We start from the raw sequence: 18,163 nt of genomic DNA, 5'->3' as shown, positions 1-18,163 counted from the left end.
GAACATAAGATACAAGTATCACTTATTCCACGTCATTAAATTTAAATATGTTGACATCTCTACTCATCGGCAAAGAAGACAGAGGATGTAGGCCGAGAGAAAAAGACGGCGTAAAAAACTCTCGGTACTCTTTTAAAATATCAAATCATCCAACATTACTTATTTTAAAACAAATATCGCAAATTAATTAGAAATTGCCTAGCACTATTCCGAGGCTCTTTTATCAACTAGATAATCGTTAACTTTGTAGTAAGCCTTTTTACACAGCTATCCTTTAATACATTTCTTAAATTTATTAAAAGGCAAAAGGGCCTCTGGAATTTTATTAAAGAAGAGTATTTATTCCTTTTCCCAAAAAAGAATTACTAACTTCAGATAATCTAGTACGGGGAAATTGCAGCCTGCGTTTGGTCCGAGTATTAACATTGTGTGTATGTTCTATTCTAGTAAACTTATCACAATTTTTGTTAATATACATAATATTTTCATAAATATATTGCGAGGGAAATGTAAGTATATTAATTTTATTACTATTATTACTTTGAATTTATCTCTCACTATTTTATTCTAAAGGCGATTACGTTTTATTTAACAAGAAGTCTGTCATAAAATAATATAGGTTATCCTATTATAAAAAAAATTTAACAATACACAAAATTCTTTGATGTCGCTGAATGCTAGGTCAAAGGTAGTCGGGCACCTCGCACCGATTCGTGTAAGATCACAAAATCATATAATTAATCAATATAATTTTAGTAACACCAAAAGCACCTCGGAGGAGCTTTTTAGCTATAAACATGTTTCGTTGATTCTATGAATTACCTAAAGGTACTTACGATGAAATATGACATTTAAAAAGTAAAAAATCGTATCCTATTAAACTGTATTTGTTATTATTTCAACACAAGTGAATTTAGCGATAATATGTACTTGGCCTATAGGTCGCGATCGTAGGTATCATGTTAATCCCATCGAACTAGTAGCCAAAGTGCGATGTTGCCGTTGATGACTGTCGACTTAGTTGTATATGAATTTTTAATGATGTTAAATTTATCGACTAATTTAAAAGGTTTTTATATTGGAAATCTGTTTTTAAACTTACATATTACTTTTACGAAAATATGAATATTAGACGTAAAGCTTTGTAAAAAAATTATGTAACGTTTTTTCAAGGTTGTATATTCGTTGAAATATAAACCGCTGCCAACATACATAAGACAAGACAAGACAAATATAATATTGTATTCTTTTCTTTACTTTTATCGAATTAGGAAAGTTTCAGAAAATAAAGGACTACCTATTCCTTCATTGCTACTTTAATGCGATTTCTATGCTTTAGATTGTATTAAATCTCCATCCATCTAATTAAGTTTACGTAGTGTTGGAAACATCAATATTATCCAATGTGGCCTATATCCGCTGACAGCTGTCAATTGTCATATATAAAGTTTAAGTAAGTAATTACATTAATAAATTGTCAATGAAAAATATTTTTTATATAAAATAACATATTACTATTGAACAAAACTAAAAATTTACAAGATGCAAGATGAATTACTAACTGTACTTCTCAGTCGCTTTCAAAAGAACAGTCATAAATTTAAATAGTTTAAAATTTGTTACATATGATAAAATTCAAATACAAATATCTCAGTAAGCAAGTGTCATTCACGAAGCGCACAATCTGTTATCAATTTTTAATACGATTACGTGTTTTATAATATTACTATTAGTTTATCAAAGAAAAACACTAGTATATATGACACAGTAATATCGATTTGATAGAGTTGCGCTTTGGGAACTTTAATGGTGTACTAAAAAACCATGTCATTTTATTCATATCTTTATGGATAAATTTAATTTTAACTTTATAGTCAAAAATGAAACTCTCTAATAACATTAAAATGAGTGGCCTGTCAGGAAAAGTTTTATGTACATTGAGTGTAATATTTATTTTTACCAATGCTCATGAGATTATTCATAAAAATAAAATAACTGTTGCAAGTGATAATCAAGTGGTTGACTATGTGGAATACAATATAGATTTAGGTCGATCTAAGCGTGATGTGGTACAAAATATCTCGAGTTCAAGTGAGCCTCCAATAACGTCGTCTACTACAAATACCACTATTAATGTCTCATCAGAGAGTCCCAATATAATATATGAGGTTGGGCCATCTAATTCTTCAATACTGTCAGTAGTCCAAGTAAATGTGTCTTCATCAGCTTCACCCAATGCTTCATCTAGTTCCTCAGACGTAGCTGCTCTCCCTGGGAAAAGCTCAGCAGAAGATGAACATAACAGCTCTATGGCAATTTTCTTTGTACTATGTATTTTGGCTCTTGGTATATTGCTGATACACCTTATGCTTCAAACTGGTTTTTCTTATTTGCCTGAGAGTGTGGTAATAGTATTTTTAGGTGCTTTGATAGGGATGATTATTAATTTAATGTCTATTAGAAACATAGCAAATTGGAGGAAAGAGGAGGCATTTTCACCAACTGCCTTCTTTTTAGTTTTGTTGCCTCCTATAATATTTGAATCCGGCTACAATCTTCATAAGGGTAATTTTTTCCAAAACATAGTATCAATTTTATTGTTTGCCATTGTGGGCACTGCTATATCAGCATTTGTTATTGGGGCTGGAATTTATTTGTTGGGTTTAGCTCAAGTTGTTTATAAGTTGAGTTTTGTAGAATCCTTTGCATTTGGATCTCTTATATCTGCTGTTGATCCAGTGGCAACTGTCGCTATATTCCATGCTCTAGATGTGGACCCAGTTTTAAACATGTTGGTATTTGGTGAGAGTATATTGAATGATGCGGTTGCTATAGTACTGACAACAGCTGTCCTTGACTCAAATGATCCCGTCATGTCCACAACAGATGCCATATTGTCTGCCATCAACCGGTTTTGGTTGATGTTCTTTGCATCAGCAGGAATTGGAGTTCTATTTGCCTTAATTAGTGCACTTTTATTAAAACATGTTGATTTACGGAAGAACCCATCACTTGAATTTGGAATGATGCTAGTCTTTACCTATGCTCCATATGTTTTAGCTGAAGGAATTAATCTATCGGGTAAGTTAAGTTACATTCTTTTGATTTGTTCATTACTTATAATTAGAATAAGTTGAAAGTAATAAAAAGAGCTAAAAATATAATTTTTTCATAGTATATTGAGCTGAAGGTCAAAAGTATTGACAAATTTAATAGTTTCAACATAAACATTTTATGACTGGCCTTGATTTGTCATTCACTTTGTTGCTCTAAAGTACTATATTGAGTACAGACATGGACTGACTGACTATGTGAAATATTTCATTTATGTAGAAGAATTTCCATGCATCTGAATATTTTTAATAATGTCTTATTTTATATTAAATTACTGAAATGTCATTAAATAACTGAAATGTCATTAAATTACTTAAGTAATATTTACAAATATTTTTGTTTTCAGGCATTATGGCGATATTGTTCTGTGGTATTGTTATGTCTCATTACACACATTTCAATCTTTCGACTGTCACTCAAGTGACTATGCAGCAAACAATGAGAACTCTTGCATTTATTGCTGAAACCTGTGTGTTTGCTTACCTAGGACTTGCTATATTTAGGTAAGTCATCAAATAAGTAATATGTATGTAAAATTGTCCATCTTCATAACTCTGTTATAGGTTTGATTTGTTTATATTTCATCATAGAGTTACAGGAATAAAAAATGAATCAATATTTGCATATTTTTTCACATCACATCAGACCATAAATAATAAAACTTCAATGCAAATAAATGGTCTAAGTACCCTTTACTTATTAAATTTAATTGCAACTTTATACATACATATATATAAAATTCTTCTGTCATATTAAGTACTTGACTATTTGTTAGGTTTGAGTATAGGTAGTATCTTTTTTTATACCCGTAAAAGTGGGAATGATTTGGCATTTAAAAAGAGATATTGACCTTTATTTTAATAGTGATATTAGTGCTGTTTTAATCTATATATGGGAAGATAATATAAAAAGTATGTATCTTCTACATTTCACAATTACTAGCCAGTAGCGAATAAAGATTTACAACAAGGTGGTATTTTTCAGTTTTCGACATCGTGTGGAACCCGCTTTAGTGGTGTGGAGTATAATTCTAAGTTTGATTGGTCGAGCCGCCAATATTTTTCCACTTGCTTTACTGTGCAATAAATTCCGCGAACACAAAATAACTAAAAAAATGATGTTTATAATGTGGTTTAGTGGTAAGTTTTAAAACAATGATATTTAATCTTAAACATACTTAATAGCCGTAGCTGAAAAGATATTTTCACGATCATAACTATCACATAGCGTCGATTATGTCTCATATCCGTATTTCAATACCTATCTCCAGTCCACATATCCATTTGAGTTAAAAATATTTAGAACGGAATCTGAGTAAAATAATATATTTTACAGTCAAGTTTCAACTCTTAAGTTCGCATGACGCAGTTTTGTATGCTAGTTCGATGTAGTTCTCTCAATATCTATATATCTATCTATGTAAACTATTTTATCTATTAATAGTAAAAAAATACAGGTCTGCGTGGCGCCATCTCGTATGCATTATCGCTCCATCTTAATTTCTCCGATGAGACGCGCCATGTTATAATTACGACTACCCTTATAATTGTGTTATTTACAACTCTGTTCTTCGGTGGTTCAACTATGCCGCTACTTAAATTTTTGAGGGTAAGTAAATTATTGTCCTATCTCCTAAATTTAATAAACAAAACTGGCACGGCTTTGCGAACTAATATAATTCTGATTTGCGTTATTTTGTTCCTCAAGACACGTTATTACACAAATATTATATACTTTTAATTTTTCATATTATTTATCAAGATTACTGTCGAAATATATGTCGTGATGTAGGTAACAATGTCGACATAAAAAAACTTATTTAGAATGGCTACAGACTAATAATATACAATTATGTAATCATAGTAAATGTTTTCGTATTTTTTCAGGCTAACAAGAAAACCAAACGGCCGCGTTCGTTACGTAAACCCAAAGAAGTAAGTCTGTCGAAAACCAAAGAATGGGGTCAGGCTATCGACTCGGAACATTTGTCTGAAATCACCGAAGAAGAGCTAGAGGTAAGAAACCTTTTTGAATACGAACCATAAACAATATTTTCACTGACTACGCACTTCGGTTTCCTAATTCAAACGAAATGATAATAACAAATTATGCAAACTATAGCAATGAATGTTAATTAAAAAACGTTACGTTAACGTTTTTCGTGTAATATTTACGGTTACATTAAAATTAATCAATCATCTTAATAACAGAAAATTATACTTGTATCGAAAATATAAGGGAAAACTTAAGAAATCTGTAAAAAATTCAAAGGTTTTTTAAGCAAATAATGATCCAGGGTTAGGGTGAGCAAATATAGATAGTTCTATATTACGCCCTGACGCGAACACTAGATCTACTCTTACAGTCCATTATTTACACCATTTAGAAAAGTATATCCTAAATGAATAGACAAGTTTAAGCGCGCGATTTTCAACCGTGATAATCACACTTGCGCTTTCTGTGAAGAAAGCGGCTTGTCTTAGTCCCAATAATGTCAGGTGCAAACGGCTGACTACGTACTTGGCTAATAAAAATAAAATGGTATTTTATATATATTTGATACAGAAATCTATAGCCCGGTCAACATGTTTTTAATTTACTAATTTCACCGATATTTTAAAGGGCATTAAAAATACATGTCAGAGTGAATCTACTAGACTGAAATTGGGACGTGTATCTCGCTCGTATATACATAATGTTTCTCATGTAATGTTCTGTATTAATTCTGTTGTAATGAGAAATAAAGTTCTTTAAACATTATTACGAATGAGGTTAATGGCGTATACATTTTTATTAAAACAATGTTTCAGGTAAATTATTCCCATGCGACCAGGATGAAAGGTTTCGTGCGCCTCGACTTGAAGTATCTAACACCATTTTTTACTCGACGATTTACACACCAGGTAAACTTAGCACCTCCCAAACAATCATATTTTAAATAAAACTCTAAATAATTTCCTGGATCATGCTGTTCAAATATGATCAGATAAAACTTGACGAACTTGTTTATTATGATATGGAAACCTTGATAAATAGACATTAAGTACATCGTAGTACTTACGATAAAAAATATCTGATTTATCAAGATATCTTTTAAATTCTAATTTTGCCGACTATTTATATTTAAGTAAACAATTGCTACTTCTTATGATTTAAAAGACTGGAGGAGATTATAAATTTGATGTGTAAATTATTTTAATTAGTGACCTTGAGATATTTTTTATTTTAAATATATATAGTATATGTAGTAATATTCTATAAATACTGGAAATTTCCTCTCACAGATTTTAAGGAATGTCCTTTAGTTAGTTAAGTGTCTGTTACGAACTGTGGAATATAATTTTTCATTTAATTTGTATTGCCCTCTCTTTTAAAATATCTCTTATCTAAACACCATTTATCTATCTCCTATCCATACTTAAGCCTGTGATGGTAGTTCGCAAATTCCAATGTATATAATATAATATATATAATAAACATTATTTAAATGAATAATGTTTATTTGTGTTTTTTTAATACCAACAAGTTATTTTGGTCATGTTAAAGTTTAACTTTTTTTATTAGTGGTTGTGTCAAAATATACTTTTACTTATGTTTCCATACTTCAGACCCATTGGAATACATGTTTTTTGCTGCTTAGATATTGTTGCTGAGTTACATTTGTTTAAAGACAATAAGGCTGCACGGCCTTTACATTTGTTATCGTGTTTTGTGCAATAAATGTTTTAATAAAATACTATGATATATGTTACAGGAATTGAAAGATTGCAAAAGTCAAATGACAGATCTGACCAACCAATGGTACCAGGCGATTAGGATTTCCAACGACCATGACACAGATGAAGAAGAGCTACAGCAGAATTCTTTAAATAACTCACAGTCAAGCTTACAAAGAGTCATTTAGATGAAAGTTTAATTTTATTGCTTAATAGTTCAATATCTGCACTTTAAATAAGTCAATATAAAATTCTTAGACTTTTTGGAGCTTAAATGTAATGTTTCTAGATATATATACATATATTACTATGTTATCTGTATTTTATGACATGTCACTGAGGCAGATATTAAAAGCAATTTGCCTCTATTATTAATTGACAAAAGTTGACTTGAAAGTATTATTTTTATAAATAGTTCTTACGGATACATGTCCTATAGTCGGAATAACACTCGGCTACCAGTGATGCCATACATTATTATATAGTTTTCGTAATATTTGCTTCTAGAATGCTTTGTATTTAATAATATAGATGTCTATAATAAAATGATATTTCATTCCTAGTTGTGATGATAAGTAGAATTTATGACCCTTTGCTGAATAGTCATCCATGTGATAGTTCAAGTTGTATTATTTTCAAGTACTTTAGTTATATAGTAGTGTGTAGTTATGCACAAAAATGGTTAGTACATGTGGAATTTATTGGTTGTGTGATATTAATTTATGTACTTAATTTAAGGTTTTAAATAATTCATATTTTATTATTTACTAAAGTATAGTCTACTGCTTTCTGCAACATTATTTCTTAAGAGAAGCAGTGCTAAATTTTTATCCAATATGTGGCCAAAGGCTTCTATTTATATCTAAGCTATATTTCAAAAATATATTTTGTGTGATTTGTATATTTCTATGCATTATTACAACAGAGGAAAATTTAAAAAAATAAATAACTTATTAGTGCAATTATTGTTTTATTTAAGCTCTGATATCTAATTTCTTTTTATAAACAGTAAACAAGGTATTCTTTTAAAAATAAAAAGGTAATACTGTAGACTGCAATGGATTGGTTTTTACAATCTTAGTTTATACATAATTTTAAAAAACTTGAAGAGAATACACACTGTAATTCGATTCTATCAACTTGTTTATAAATAGAATGAATTGTGATGTTAATATAACAAGTAAATACTTGTTACCTTACTACCATAAAAAAGCGACTAAATGGTCAGAATAGGTATTGTTTTTCCTTCAACAACAATTAAAGTAACTCATATATATTCCATTAATAAACTAACTTTATATATGTATGAAATGATTCTGTTTTAACATTACCAAAATATTATAAAACAACCATATAATAAAATCATTAGGCTGCTCTAGGTGAAATAGAAGACCATGCATATGCATTTTTAGTAGAAAAAATATTAGGCAGAATTATTTTGAGTTATTCTTCTTCATTTTCTAAGTTAATATGGCTTCCAAATTTCCCATATAAATGCGCTTTGAGTTCACTCATTTGAGATTTTAGCTCTTCACATCTCAGCTCTAAATCACCTATTTCATTTTGCTTTTTACATTTCATATCCTCCAATGATTTCTGTAATTAAATTTATCACATTTAATGATTCTTTTATTTTATTACCATTTCCTAAAATTTGACTTACCATTAAGTGTGACTCTTATACTTATATGTCAAATTTAATTTGCTATAATATTTATCACCAACTTCAACGAGTTGGCCAACGCTTAGCAGAGCTAAAAAGGCTTCATATCATAAACTTAATTATACCATGTAACATTATATACAAATAAAATTACTAACCAGTGTATCTTCCAAACCTTGGCAAATGAAAACTTCTCCAACTAAGAATGGAATTTTTTCTGAATCATCAGTTAGAGCCAATTCCTCAACAGCTTCCTCTAAATTTTTAATATCATTTTGCTTGACTTTCAGTTCGTCTTTAATATCATCCGCTTTGGCATTAAGGCGAGCGAATTTGTTAATTTTTTGTTGATCTTCAAATGAAATGTGCACGTCGGAATCCTATAACCAATTATAAACTAAATATTGTTTAAAAATAAAAACATGTGTTTGCACAACACTCGAGCTGTACATTTGTTTCAAGTCTAAATAAGAGTCCTCCGTATACTACCTTGTGGTTTAAAATATTATGTGTATGCTCTATAATATGATATATAATATGACTATATAAATAAGAAAATATAATATAAATAGTAAAATTCAAACCGGTTGATAGGTTCCTTTTCCACTGGCCATTTTTTAAAACTATACTTTTAAGGCATACAACCTTTTTGTAATAATTACACTTTATTAGCTAAGGCTAATAGATATAATTATAATTGATGGGATATTTATTTTTAACTTTATTTACAAGTACTTTTAGGTTAGCTGTTAAGTGCATACCCTAAAAGTATATGCAGTAGCTCCATGGTCGAGTGTCCTGTGTCTCTGTCAGATGGTATTATCTTTAATGTTGACCATAGAGTATATTAGGTATGGTGTTTGCATAAGACCTGTAGGAAACAATAACTTCCGTAATCCGTAAATCAAAAGCGTATTGGGTTTGATATACAGAAGTCTTACCTACGAGATTCGTAGTTAGCAGTAAATCTTAGGGTATATCTTAATCAGAATCTGACGCCTAAAGATAGATAGCCATGTCGAGGGAAAGTGACACATAAATTTGTGATTCTGACTAAGAAAACATTTCTTCCTCTTTAGGTAGGATGTCAGGTTACAGATAGGTGAATCGAGAAGCGGAAAAGGTACAAGAAAAGAATCCCTTTTTTACATGTGCAGAATTTTCCTAGACTTTATTTTATAGAACATACTGGTACAAGGCTCTGATGTTAAGTGATACCACCGCCCTTGGACACTCTCAATGCTATAGGGCCCTAAAAATAAATAAAGTGACTAAAACTTGATTAAATTAAATTATTAATTGAAATATTACTTGCCGTTGCGCATTCTCACTTCTAGAGTATTAGCTCTTATCAAATAATGTATTTTAATATTACGTTAAGTGACTATCATTATATTTGTCTTTTATAAAAGGTTTAAGCAATTAACGAGTAATGTACTTAAAAAGTTGGTGATCAGCCTTCTGTGCCCGAAACACGCTGTCGACTATTTGGATCTAAGGTAGCAACAACAACAAGTAGCGGCACGAAACTCTAGCGCTGACCGTTATTGCGCAGAAGTAAAAAATAAGGTACCTGAGGGGGGCTAGCGGAATAAAGAGCGGGCGCGCGTAGTGTTTTGTTGTTTGTTTGTGACTTTAAAGTGAATATGCCTAGAACAAATACTGTTTTGAAAAGACAAGCCAGGAAAATGGTTTATGACGTGAATTGTTTTTTAAAAAGGGAATCTAACGAATTAATTGATTCTTTGAAACAAATCCAAAGTGAGATTGACGAAGCTACAAATACTTTGTTCAGTCATTCGGACAGCAACATTGTAAATTTGAGCCAGATAAAACAAACTGCCGAAATCATTAAGGCAGGAAACATAAAATTGAATAGTATAATCAGCGAATTAGGTAAAATCCAAAAACTACAGTAGAGTCAACAAAAACGTCAATTGCAACGGTAAGAAACATCTCCAATCAATCCAAAAGTTCTGATTTGATCACAGTGTTTAGAACACCTGGAACAAAACCGGTCACAAATATCGATAACTTCGACCAAGGAGTAATAAAGAGAACCATTCATAACTTTCACAAGACAAATAATGAACTTCCTACCATCGGAAAGCTTAAAAAGCAGCTAGAAGATGACATAAATTTCAAAGGTTCAGAACGAAGTCTTCGGCGAATAGTTAAGAGTTTGGGATTTCGGTGGAAAAACAACCGGAAAGTGCTGATTGAGACTTCTAATATACGTTTGCAACGTATCGAATATTTAAGGAAAATAAAGCAATATCGCCAAGAGGGAAAGCCTATTGTTTATACAGGTGAATCTTACGTAGATTCATCGCACTCTTCTTCAAAAGCCTGGACCGATGGTACTACTAAGGGGCTTAAGAAACCTATTTCGAAAGGACAGTGAGTTGTCATTGTCCACGCAGGGTCTGATACTGGGTTTATACCTAATGCGTTGCTGACTTTTAAAGCTGGTACCAAATCAGGCGACTACCACGACAATATGAATTTTGAAAACTACGAAAAATGGCTCCGAGCCCAATTAATGCCCAACCTACAACCCAGTTCCGTCGTGGTAGTCGACAACGCGTCCTATCATAATAAGCAGTGGGATCGCGCACCAACGTCTAATTCTAAAAAAGCTGACATGAAGGCCTGGCTCACTGAAAAAGTCACACAACGTTACACAACAAAAAGTTACACACAGTACGAGGAAACACATTTGAAACCTCAATTATACAATTTAATAAAGATCAACAAAGATAAATTTAAAACATTTTCGATTGATCGAATCCTAGCTGAACGAGGTCATCAGGTACTGAGACTACCACCATACCACCCCGACCTAAATCCGATTGAAATGGCATGGTCGGATATTAAACAATATGGAGGCAGCAAAAATATAAAATGGAGTGTCAGTAAATGTATAGACCTAATTAATACAAGAAAAGGTTTTACTAATGGGTACATGGGATTGGCAAAAGTTGTGTAAAAAGGTGAAGGATATAGAAGACCAATATGCAAAGAGTGATCATGTCGTGGATTTGGTAACAGAACAATTCATTATTCATGTCGATGGAGATAGTTCCGAGGATAGCAATGAAGATGACGCTAGTGCCGACGAACGAAGCAGTCCTGAGCCCGGGCCCTCAGTAAGCAAAAGGCCTTGTCGCGAGACCATTGAAGGCGTGATACCGTTCTCTGATTCAGATTAATAAAAGATTACAAATTAAAAGATAATGTTTTTATTTTTTTACATCCTACTACTACAAACTTGTTAAAATATCTTAGGTCTTTTTTGGAAATACGTTCTATGTACAGACACTTTTTTACTGTCTTATTATATCTTATAGATAGGTAATATTACTTACATGCGCGACAGTAATCATGCGTAGCAGCTATCCTTCACATTTCGTTCAGCTTAATATCGTTATTTAGGTAATCATTAATCAAAGTGGTATATAATGTATTGCGTGCGCGACAGTACACATGCGCAGCAATCCCCTCCACGTATCGGCCAGCGCTAGACTTACGTGCCTCTGCCTATATGCCTGTTTCCTCACTATGCTTTCCTTTCCCGCACAAGTGAGTATTAAATTCGCACATAGATAGAAAATGATTTGGTGCACAGCCACTGCTGAATAGCAGTGCTAAAGCCATTAGACCAATACTACTTTATCTTAGCGTAAGATTTTTTACTTTTTTATAAAGGGTGACATTTTTTTATCGTTACTTTTTGAATGACCATAGTGAGGAATGTAACGATATGTATTTGCATTCATTCATTCACTGTATTAGCTAATATACACCGTAATTGTTAATATACCTAATATTTTACAGTATGAAAAATAAAGTGTTATTAAAATTTATGAAAAAATCGTTAGCCACACGATAGGAAATCGGATTAGACAGATTAGTCGAATTTACGAGGACCTAGTAGGCTTGTAGGAAATAATAGTTGTATATAGGAAAAGGTATTCTATTCATTCATTAAATTATTCATAAAAAAATTGTGTATTATGTAGATTTGAGTTTATCGGCCAGAAATCCTACCTCTTTATATCGTCTAAACCTTAACATGATGAAAGCATTTTAACTTTCCTTCACACACAGTTAGGATACAGTTAAATTAGACTGTCCTGAGTTGCTAAGTAAAGTATTTCTCTGTGTATTCAATAGGATGTCAAATTAATGAACCTATTTTATACACCTAAAGTCAACACCAGTTACAGAAAGAACAGCATTATGGATAGAGCAGCATGTCGTTGGTGTTGCCTAAGAGACTTTTGCCATCTGAATACTTTAGGAAAATATGTTTTGTATGATGAAGTTCACTGCCCTAAGTGTAATCTATTATATTTTTAGCCTAGATTAATGTTATTTTATTATACGAAATACGAATAGGAAAAAAGAAAAAAAAAATAATAATTTTTGACTTAAAAGAGGAGAAACGTACTACTACCGAGTTACGGCAGAATGTCCAAAGGCAATGCCGGGCGGATTTAAATATAACACTCGAAAACACAGTGCTAAAAAAAATATATCGTATCGGAAAACCGAAAAAAACAGGAAGGTAAAGCAAAGCCGATTCTAATATCCTTCGTTAATAATTGGAAGAAGCAGGATATCTTAAAAAATAAGAGAAAATTCAAGGAAAACAAAACTCGAAACTTTAGACCCCGCCTTCGAAGTTAGATTGGAGTAAAACAGGACTCTGTATAAGAGGCACCTGAGATTCGCTGACGACCTGATACTTCTGTCAGAGGCAGTCAACGAGATGTAATTCATGATCTCTAGAATCTCTACAACAAGCGAGTGCGGAGGTTGGATTGGAGATGAATCTAATGAAAAATAAGATAATGACTAATACAACAACAAATACGACCCATAACTATCAATGGTAACCCGTTAGAATATGTAGATAATTATACCTACCTGGGAAAAAGAAGAAGTTTCGAGAAAAACAGTTACATTATACAAATAGAGAGAGCTCTTCAAATAGAATAACTCTCAAAGCTAAAGTTATGAACTTATGTCTACTACCCAGCTTAACTTATGGAAGCCCGGCCTGGAAACTCTCTACACAAGTTGTGAATAAAATCAATGTATGTCAAAGAGGTTTAGAGCGAAACATGTTAAACACAAAGAAAATTGACAAAATAAGACACACAAAGATAAGAGCCGTCACAAAACTTACAAACGCTTTAACTTTTGCTCAAAAACTGAAATGGCATTGGGCTGGCCATGTAGCAAGAATGTCTAGCAGAAAGTGGACCAAACGAGTTACCCAATGGAAAGGATCACCAGGCAAGAGGCGGAAGGGGACACCCTTAGACCGCTGGGAAGATGACCTGATAAGATCAGTTGGCATAAACTGGCACTTCATAGCACAAGACTAAGCTAACATACTAACAAAAATAAATATTTTTTTTACTGTAATATAGCAACTACCAACTATTGTAAAACAGGAAATAAAAAGGCTTATTATTAGATATTATTATTACATGTCTTTAAGTGACGATGTTTGTATGGCGTACAAAATTATTTATATTTAGTTTATAATTTAGATATAAGCTGTAAATCGTCTTAATAAAAAATATATGTATATAATTCTAGTAAAACTTCGCGTTTTTTGTAATAAAATTACTATGAAATGCGCGCGCTTGTAATGGTCTGTATACGTATAATATACGGAAGTTTTACATCGACATTACATGTACATTTCTTAGATATTTAAATAGCATACTATCCTTTGAAGATAGATATAATTCATGACCACGGGGGTTTTTAGAATTACAATGTTGACTACATTTTGGTACCACATCAACAGACTGACCGAGAGTCAAGCGTATGGCATTCTCGATTCAATAGAATTACGTGAGAGTTACAAACAACTTGTCGAAAAAAAAAAACTTGGTCAATATTGGTCCCTACAACTTGACAGGGCTAAAAAATCTAGCCTAAGCAATACAAATAGCATATATTTTAATATGCCTTGGTGGAATAAGTTTTTAATTAAATTGAAAATAAGGCATTATTATTATAAAAAAAATATCTTGCGGAGTAGGTTTTCCGCAGGTAGGACAATTGAATTGAATTATATACAATTATATTGGCCCAAGTTCTAAATTATAAGTCTTCTTCTCTAGTCTACATATCAAAACGAGTCAAATTTCAAGATATATTAGACACCAAACCCTAAATGTGTTTTACCTAACCTATATAGTCATTACATTACACAGAGAGAGTTAGCTCTATTGTTATCGACGTGACTATTCATACTGGACAAAGAGTGGCATTATATTAACACAAGACATCCGCTCCTTGCCCTTTAAAAAGCGTTCGCGAATCGTAACCTTCAAACTAACCAGCTTTTGAACACCTACGTCCCAATGTAGGTAAGGTAGGTCTTAAGGAATTCGTGTTGTTTTTGTACCTACTCTAAAAACTCATCAAGGCTTATAACGTATATAATCCATAGTGATTACTAATTTGTCAAAGCGCCAAGCATAGCGCTTCAGAAGTCGCAAGTCGAGCAAGCCTGCGCCTGAGCACCGGCCCCTCCATTGCTGCGCTTATGCCACACGTCGCCGTTCACTCGCATTACTATTTTGAACGTCAAACAACGCGCGCGCTTACCAAGAAGTTTATATTTTTTCAGTGAAGATTTTTCGTGATGGAGAAGGAGCATCAACCAGACTCCATGGCGACCATAACAATGAAGCCAGAGTACCCACCATCAGAAGTATACAGTGCCTCTGAGCCACCGCCGGTAAGACCGTCCGTTACTTGATGCTCAGTTGTCACACTTTCATGTCTCCAAATGAGTTCATTCACAGTGAACAATCTAGTTTTGCCTTGTTTACAATTGATAATGTTTACTTCGTTGTGTTTTGTTTCGTAAATGGTTCAAGGTTGGTGAATTCCAACAAGTTATAGATAAATATTTTATATTTTTAAATTAAATAATGATATTAGAAAAATACTAAAAAGTATTAACATTATGCTATAGATTATTTATAGATTCAGTTAGTAATTTAGCTGAACGTTGGGAAAGTGCCTTTCTCTCAGCCTGTAGCGGTTGTTAGGTCGCTGGCGCGTAGCCACTCATTTACTTCGATATCTCCGCAACACTTTGTACCATAATAATTACATATAAGATTCCTAAGATCTTTATTAAAATAATTTATCTTATTTATTACTTTTTTGATGCCGCTCTAGCTCTGAATCTATCTCAATCATCAGTTTTTGTACGAGGAGTGCTTGGTTTAAAGCTTTCGCGCATCTAAGATATTCAAAATGTTGTAGTGCTTAAAATACTCAATCTTAAAGCCATTCTAGAAGTGTTTTATTATGTTGAAATTTACGTGACCAAGCTGTGTTGACCGGTTCAGTTGTTATGCTATTCAGATATCAGTTATGAATACAAATGAAACATTTATTTAAAACGCGCGAGGTGTTGTTAACTCTTTGTGAAAATATTTGCTTTCATTGTCTATGCCTTTATTCTGTTTTTATTTACATTGTCACGAGTACATTTTATTGTTACATAATAACATTAAACGAAGATGATCTGTGCCGTCTAAATGTATCTGTAGAATAACATCCTTTGATCCTCCCGTATACCTCTGATTTGTATGTATTGCGGTTATGAAATATATAATTAAGTGCGATATTTCAAAGAAAGAAATTTAATTTAGAATAAAATAACTTTGTAGGATAGTCTAAGTTCAAAATTTTAATACTTAAAGATTTCCTTTTTACTATATCTCTGTAAATTTGTCTATTTCCGTAAAACGTAACCTATTGCGTAAAAATCAATATTCGAGAAAGGTTTTCTTTCAAATAATATAAGAAATATATAACGATGTTTGCTATAAACAGTACAAAACTCTGTAAATATAAGGCTTAGGTATCTTACTTTATTTCTGAGAATAACTATGAGATATGTGTTTAAATGTGGGAATTTCATTGTTCTATTGTTCTGACCCATCATTAGTTAAGATTATGTAATTATCATTTATCACGCGAGTCCGTTTGGTAGGAAAACTTAAAATTTCAATGTTTTCCACACCTTTTTCATAAGTGTCAATCAAGACCACATATTATGTTATGAAAGTCTTCGGTAAGGGGCCTATTTATTTTCAATTACGTACAATACAATTACTTAAATTGTCGCTTAATTTTAAATTATTAATGGTTTTTTAATTAGTACATAATTACCAAGTTATTCGGCAAAAAAATGTGAACGCCTAATAGATGCTTTTAGAACAATATTTATAAAATTTCTCAATTCTTTATTACATGAAAGTTTTGCTGGTGTTTATAGAAAAAGTTGAATCGTCGCGTCATAATCTTAGATCTAATAGGTAGGTACATAATTATTTTGTTCATAGATAATTACAGACAAATATGTACAATTCTTTTCTATAGATAATTTTATATAATAATACAAATTATAATGTCATTGCTTGTGGGTAAAACCAATCAAGAAAAAACAGCGACATAAACACAGCGAAGTGAAATCGTTATGGACTGCTTGTCGAAGTGGACACAATGATGATTGCGTCACTGATTCTACTTTTAGTAACATGAAAACTATTGTTTGCATACAGTATGACAATGTAAGATACAAGTATTTTTCTTATGTTTGCTTCTGACTAAATGTTTTTATTTTGAAAAATGTAACAAATCCATTAAAGAATTACATAAGTGGAACCGATCTCTTAGATTGCAATATCCGCGCAACAAACTAAAAAGTTAGCTACGTAATTTTGTACCAGAAATAAGTGTAGTGGAGCTGAGGTTTCTCTAACTTTATTATTGGCTTTTGTAGAATGCCATAAAGCGCAATAATTTAATTCATTGTAATCTATCATGTTCTATTTAAAGTGAGACCATATACTTTCCTTATTTAATAAGCAGGCTTCTCTAGAGTCTTTATAGAGAGTATATTACGTTGCATGTGCAATAAACTGAAATATTACGAGGTAACTCCAACGTTCGAAGTATATGGTTATGAAATGCTTTGGAAGTGTGAGGGTATGCAAAGAATATTACACTAACATGTCATGTTTATTTCATCAAACAATATTGTTAGAAAGCGCTCCTCTCCATGTACCTAGTTATAAAACTTGTTATGGATAATAATCTCGGTTTTGCGTTTGCACGGCTGTGCTAACGCGGAAGTACTGAAGGGTGTATTCATCGTGTATTGTGACATCTTAATATATCTACAAACTTTATATGTATGTGAATTTAAATACATTCAGACATAATCGTAATAAATTTTCGAATCGACAGTAACTTTTATTTTTACTTCAGCTATCGTGCTGTAATACGTTAATAAGAGTTGGATAATATTATTTCAACGTTCACCGAACCGGAAGCGGCACAAATGGTTTCCATTTATTGTGAAAATCGATGTTAGCTACGGGTTTGCGGAGATAGTGGGCGATATTAGTTAAAAGTTGCGGGGACTGAAACGGTTTCCCTTTAAAGAAACTCCAATGCACTTATGAACCACTTTCACTTAATATGTTTGTTTTCACTGATCTCATCGTTGTAAGATGAAACTCGTGCTTGTCATCTTTAAACCAATAATAAACTTACCCTCGAGGTATGGGTGTTTCTCATTTTATTTTTAAACATTTCATAGTTAATTTCTATATTA

General features: G+C 32.0%; 3 protein-coding genes across 4 annotated transcripts in view; 2 read left to right on the top strand and 1 right to left on the bottom strand.

The window, feature by feature from the left end:
- The first annotated feature begins 1,484 nt into the window (after positions 1-1,484).
- Positions 1,485-7,785, top strand: LOC123709587 (sodium/hydrogen exchanger 8). The gene is made up of 7 exons (XM_045661008.1): positions 1,485-3,081; positions 3,461-3,617; positions 4,099-4,253; positions 4,571-4,722; positions 5,001-5,129; positions 5,925-6,017; positions 6,869-7,785. The coding sequence occupies exons 1-7, from the start codon at positions 1,881-1,883 to the stop codon at positions 7,016-7,018; spliced, it is 2,037 nt and encodes a 678-aa protein (XP_045516964.1). The 5' UTR covers positions 1,485-1,880; the 3' UTR covers positions 7,019-7,785.
- A 7-nt stretch (positions 7,786-7,792) lies between these two features.
- On the bottom strand, positions 7,793-9,284 carry LOC123709588 (probable prefoldin subunit 4). Its single transcript, XM_045661009.1, has 3 exons — positions 9,078-9,284; positions 8,652-8,873; positions 7,793-8,426 (listed from the first exon to the last, which is right to left on the bottom strand). Exons 1-3 carry the CDS (start codon positions 9,105-9,107, stop codon positions 8,274-8,276), a joined length of 405 nt encoding a protein of 134 aa, XP_045516965.1. The 5' UTR covers positions 9,108-9,284; the 3' UTR covers positions 7,793-8,273.
- Positions 9,285-15,025: 5,741 nt separating this feature from the next.
- Positions 15,026-18,163, top strand: part of LOC123709618 — a 38,466-nt gene continuing 35,328 nt past the window's right edge. The window contains exon 1 of one of the 2 annotated variants that reach the window (XM_045661060.1): positions 15,026-15,262. In XM_045661060.1, the coding sequence (XP_045517016.1) occupies positions 15,167-15,262 (96 nt within the window). In that variant the 5' untranslated portion in view covers positions 15,026-15,166. The remainder of the gene's footprint in view (positions 15,263-18,163) is intronic. The other variant, XM_045661061.1, reaches the window with a different exon arrangement.

Source organism: Pieris brassicae, chromosome 5, assembly GCF_905147105.1.
Source record: "Pieris brassicae chromosome 5, ilPieBrab1.1, whole genome shotgun sequence".
NCBI classification, from domain to species: Eukaryota; Metazoa; Arthropoda; class Insecta; order Lepidoptera; family Pieridae; genus Pieris; species Pieris brassicae.
Note: the sequence above shows the minus strand (reverse complement) of the source record. Positions and strands in the feature narration are given on the sequence as shown.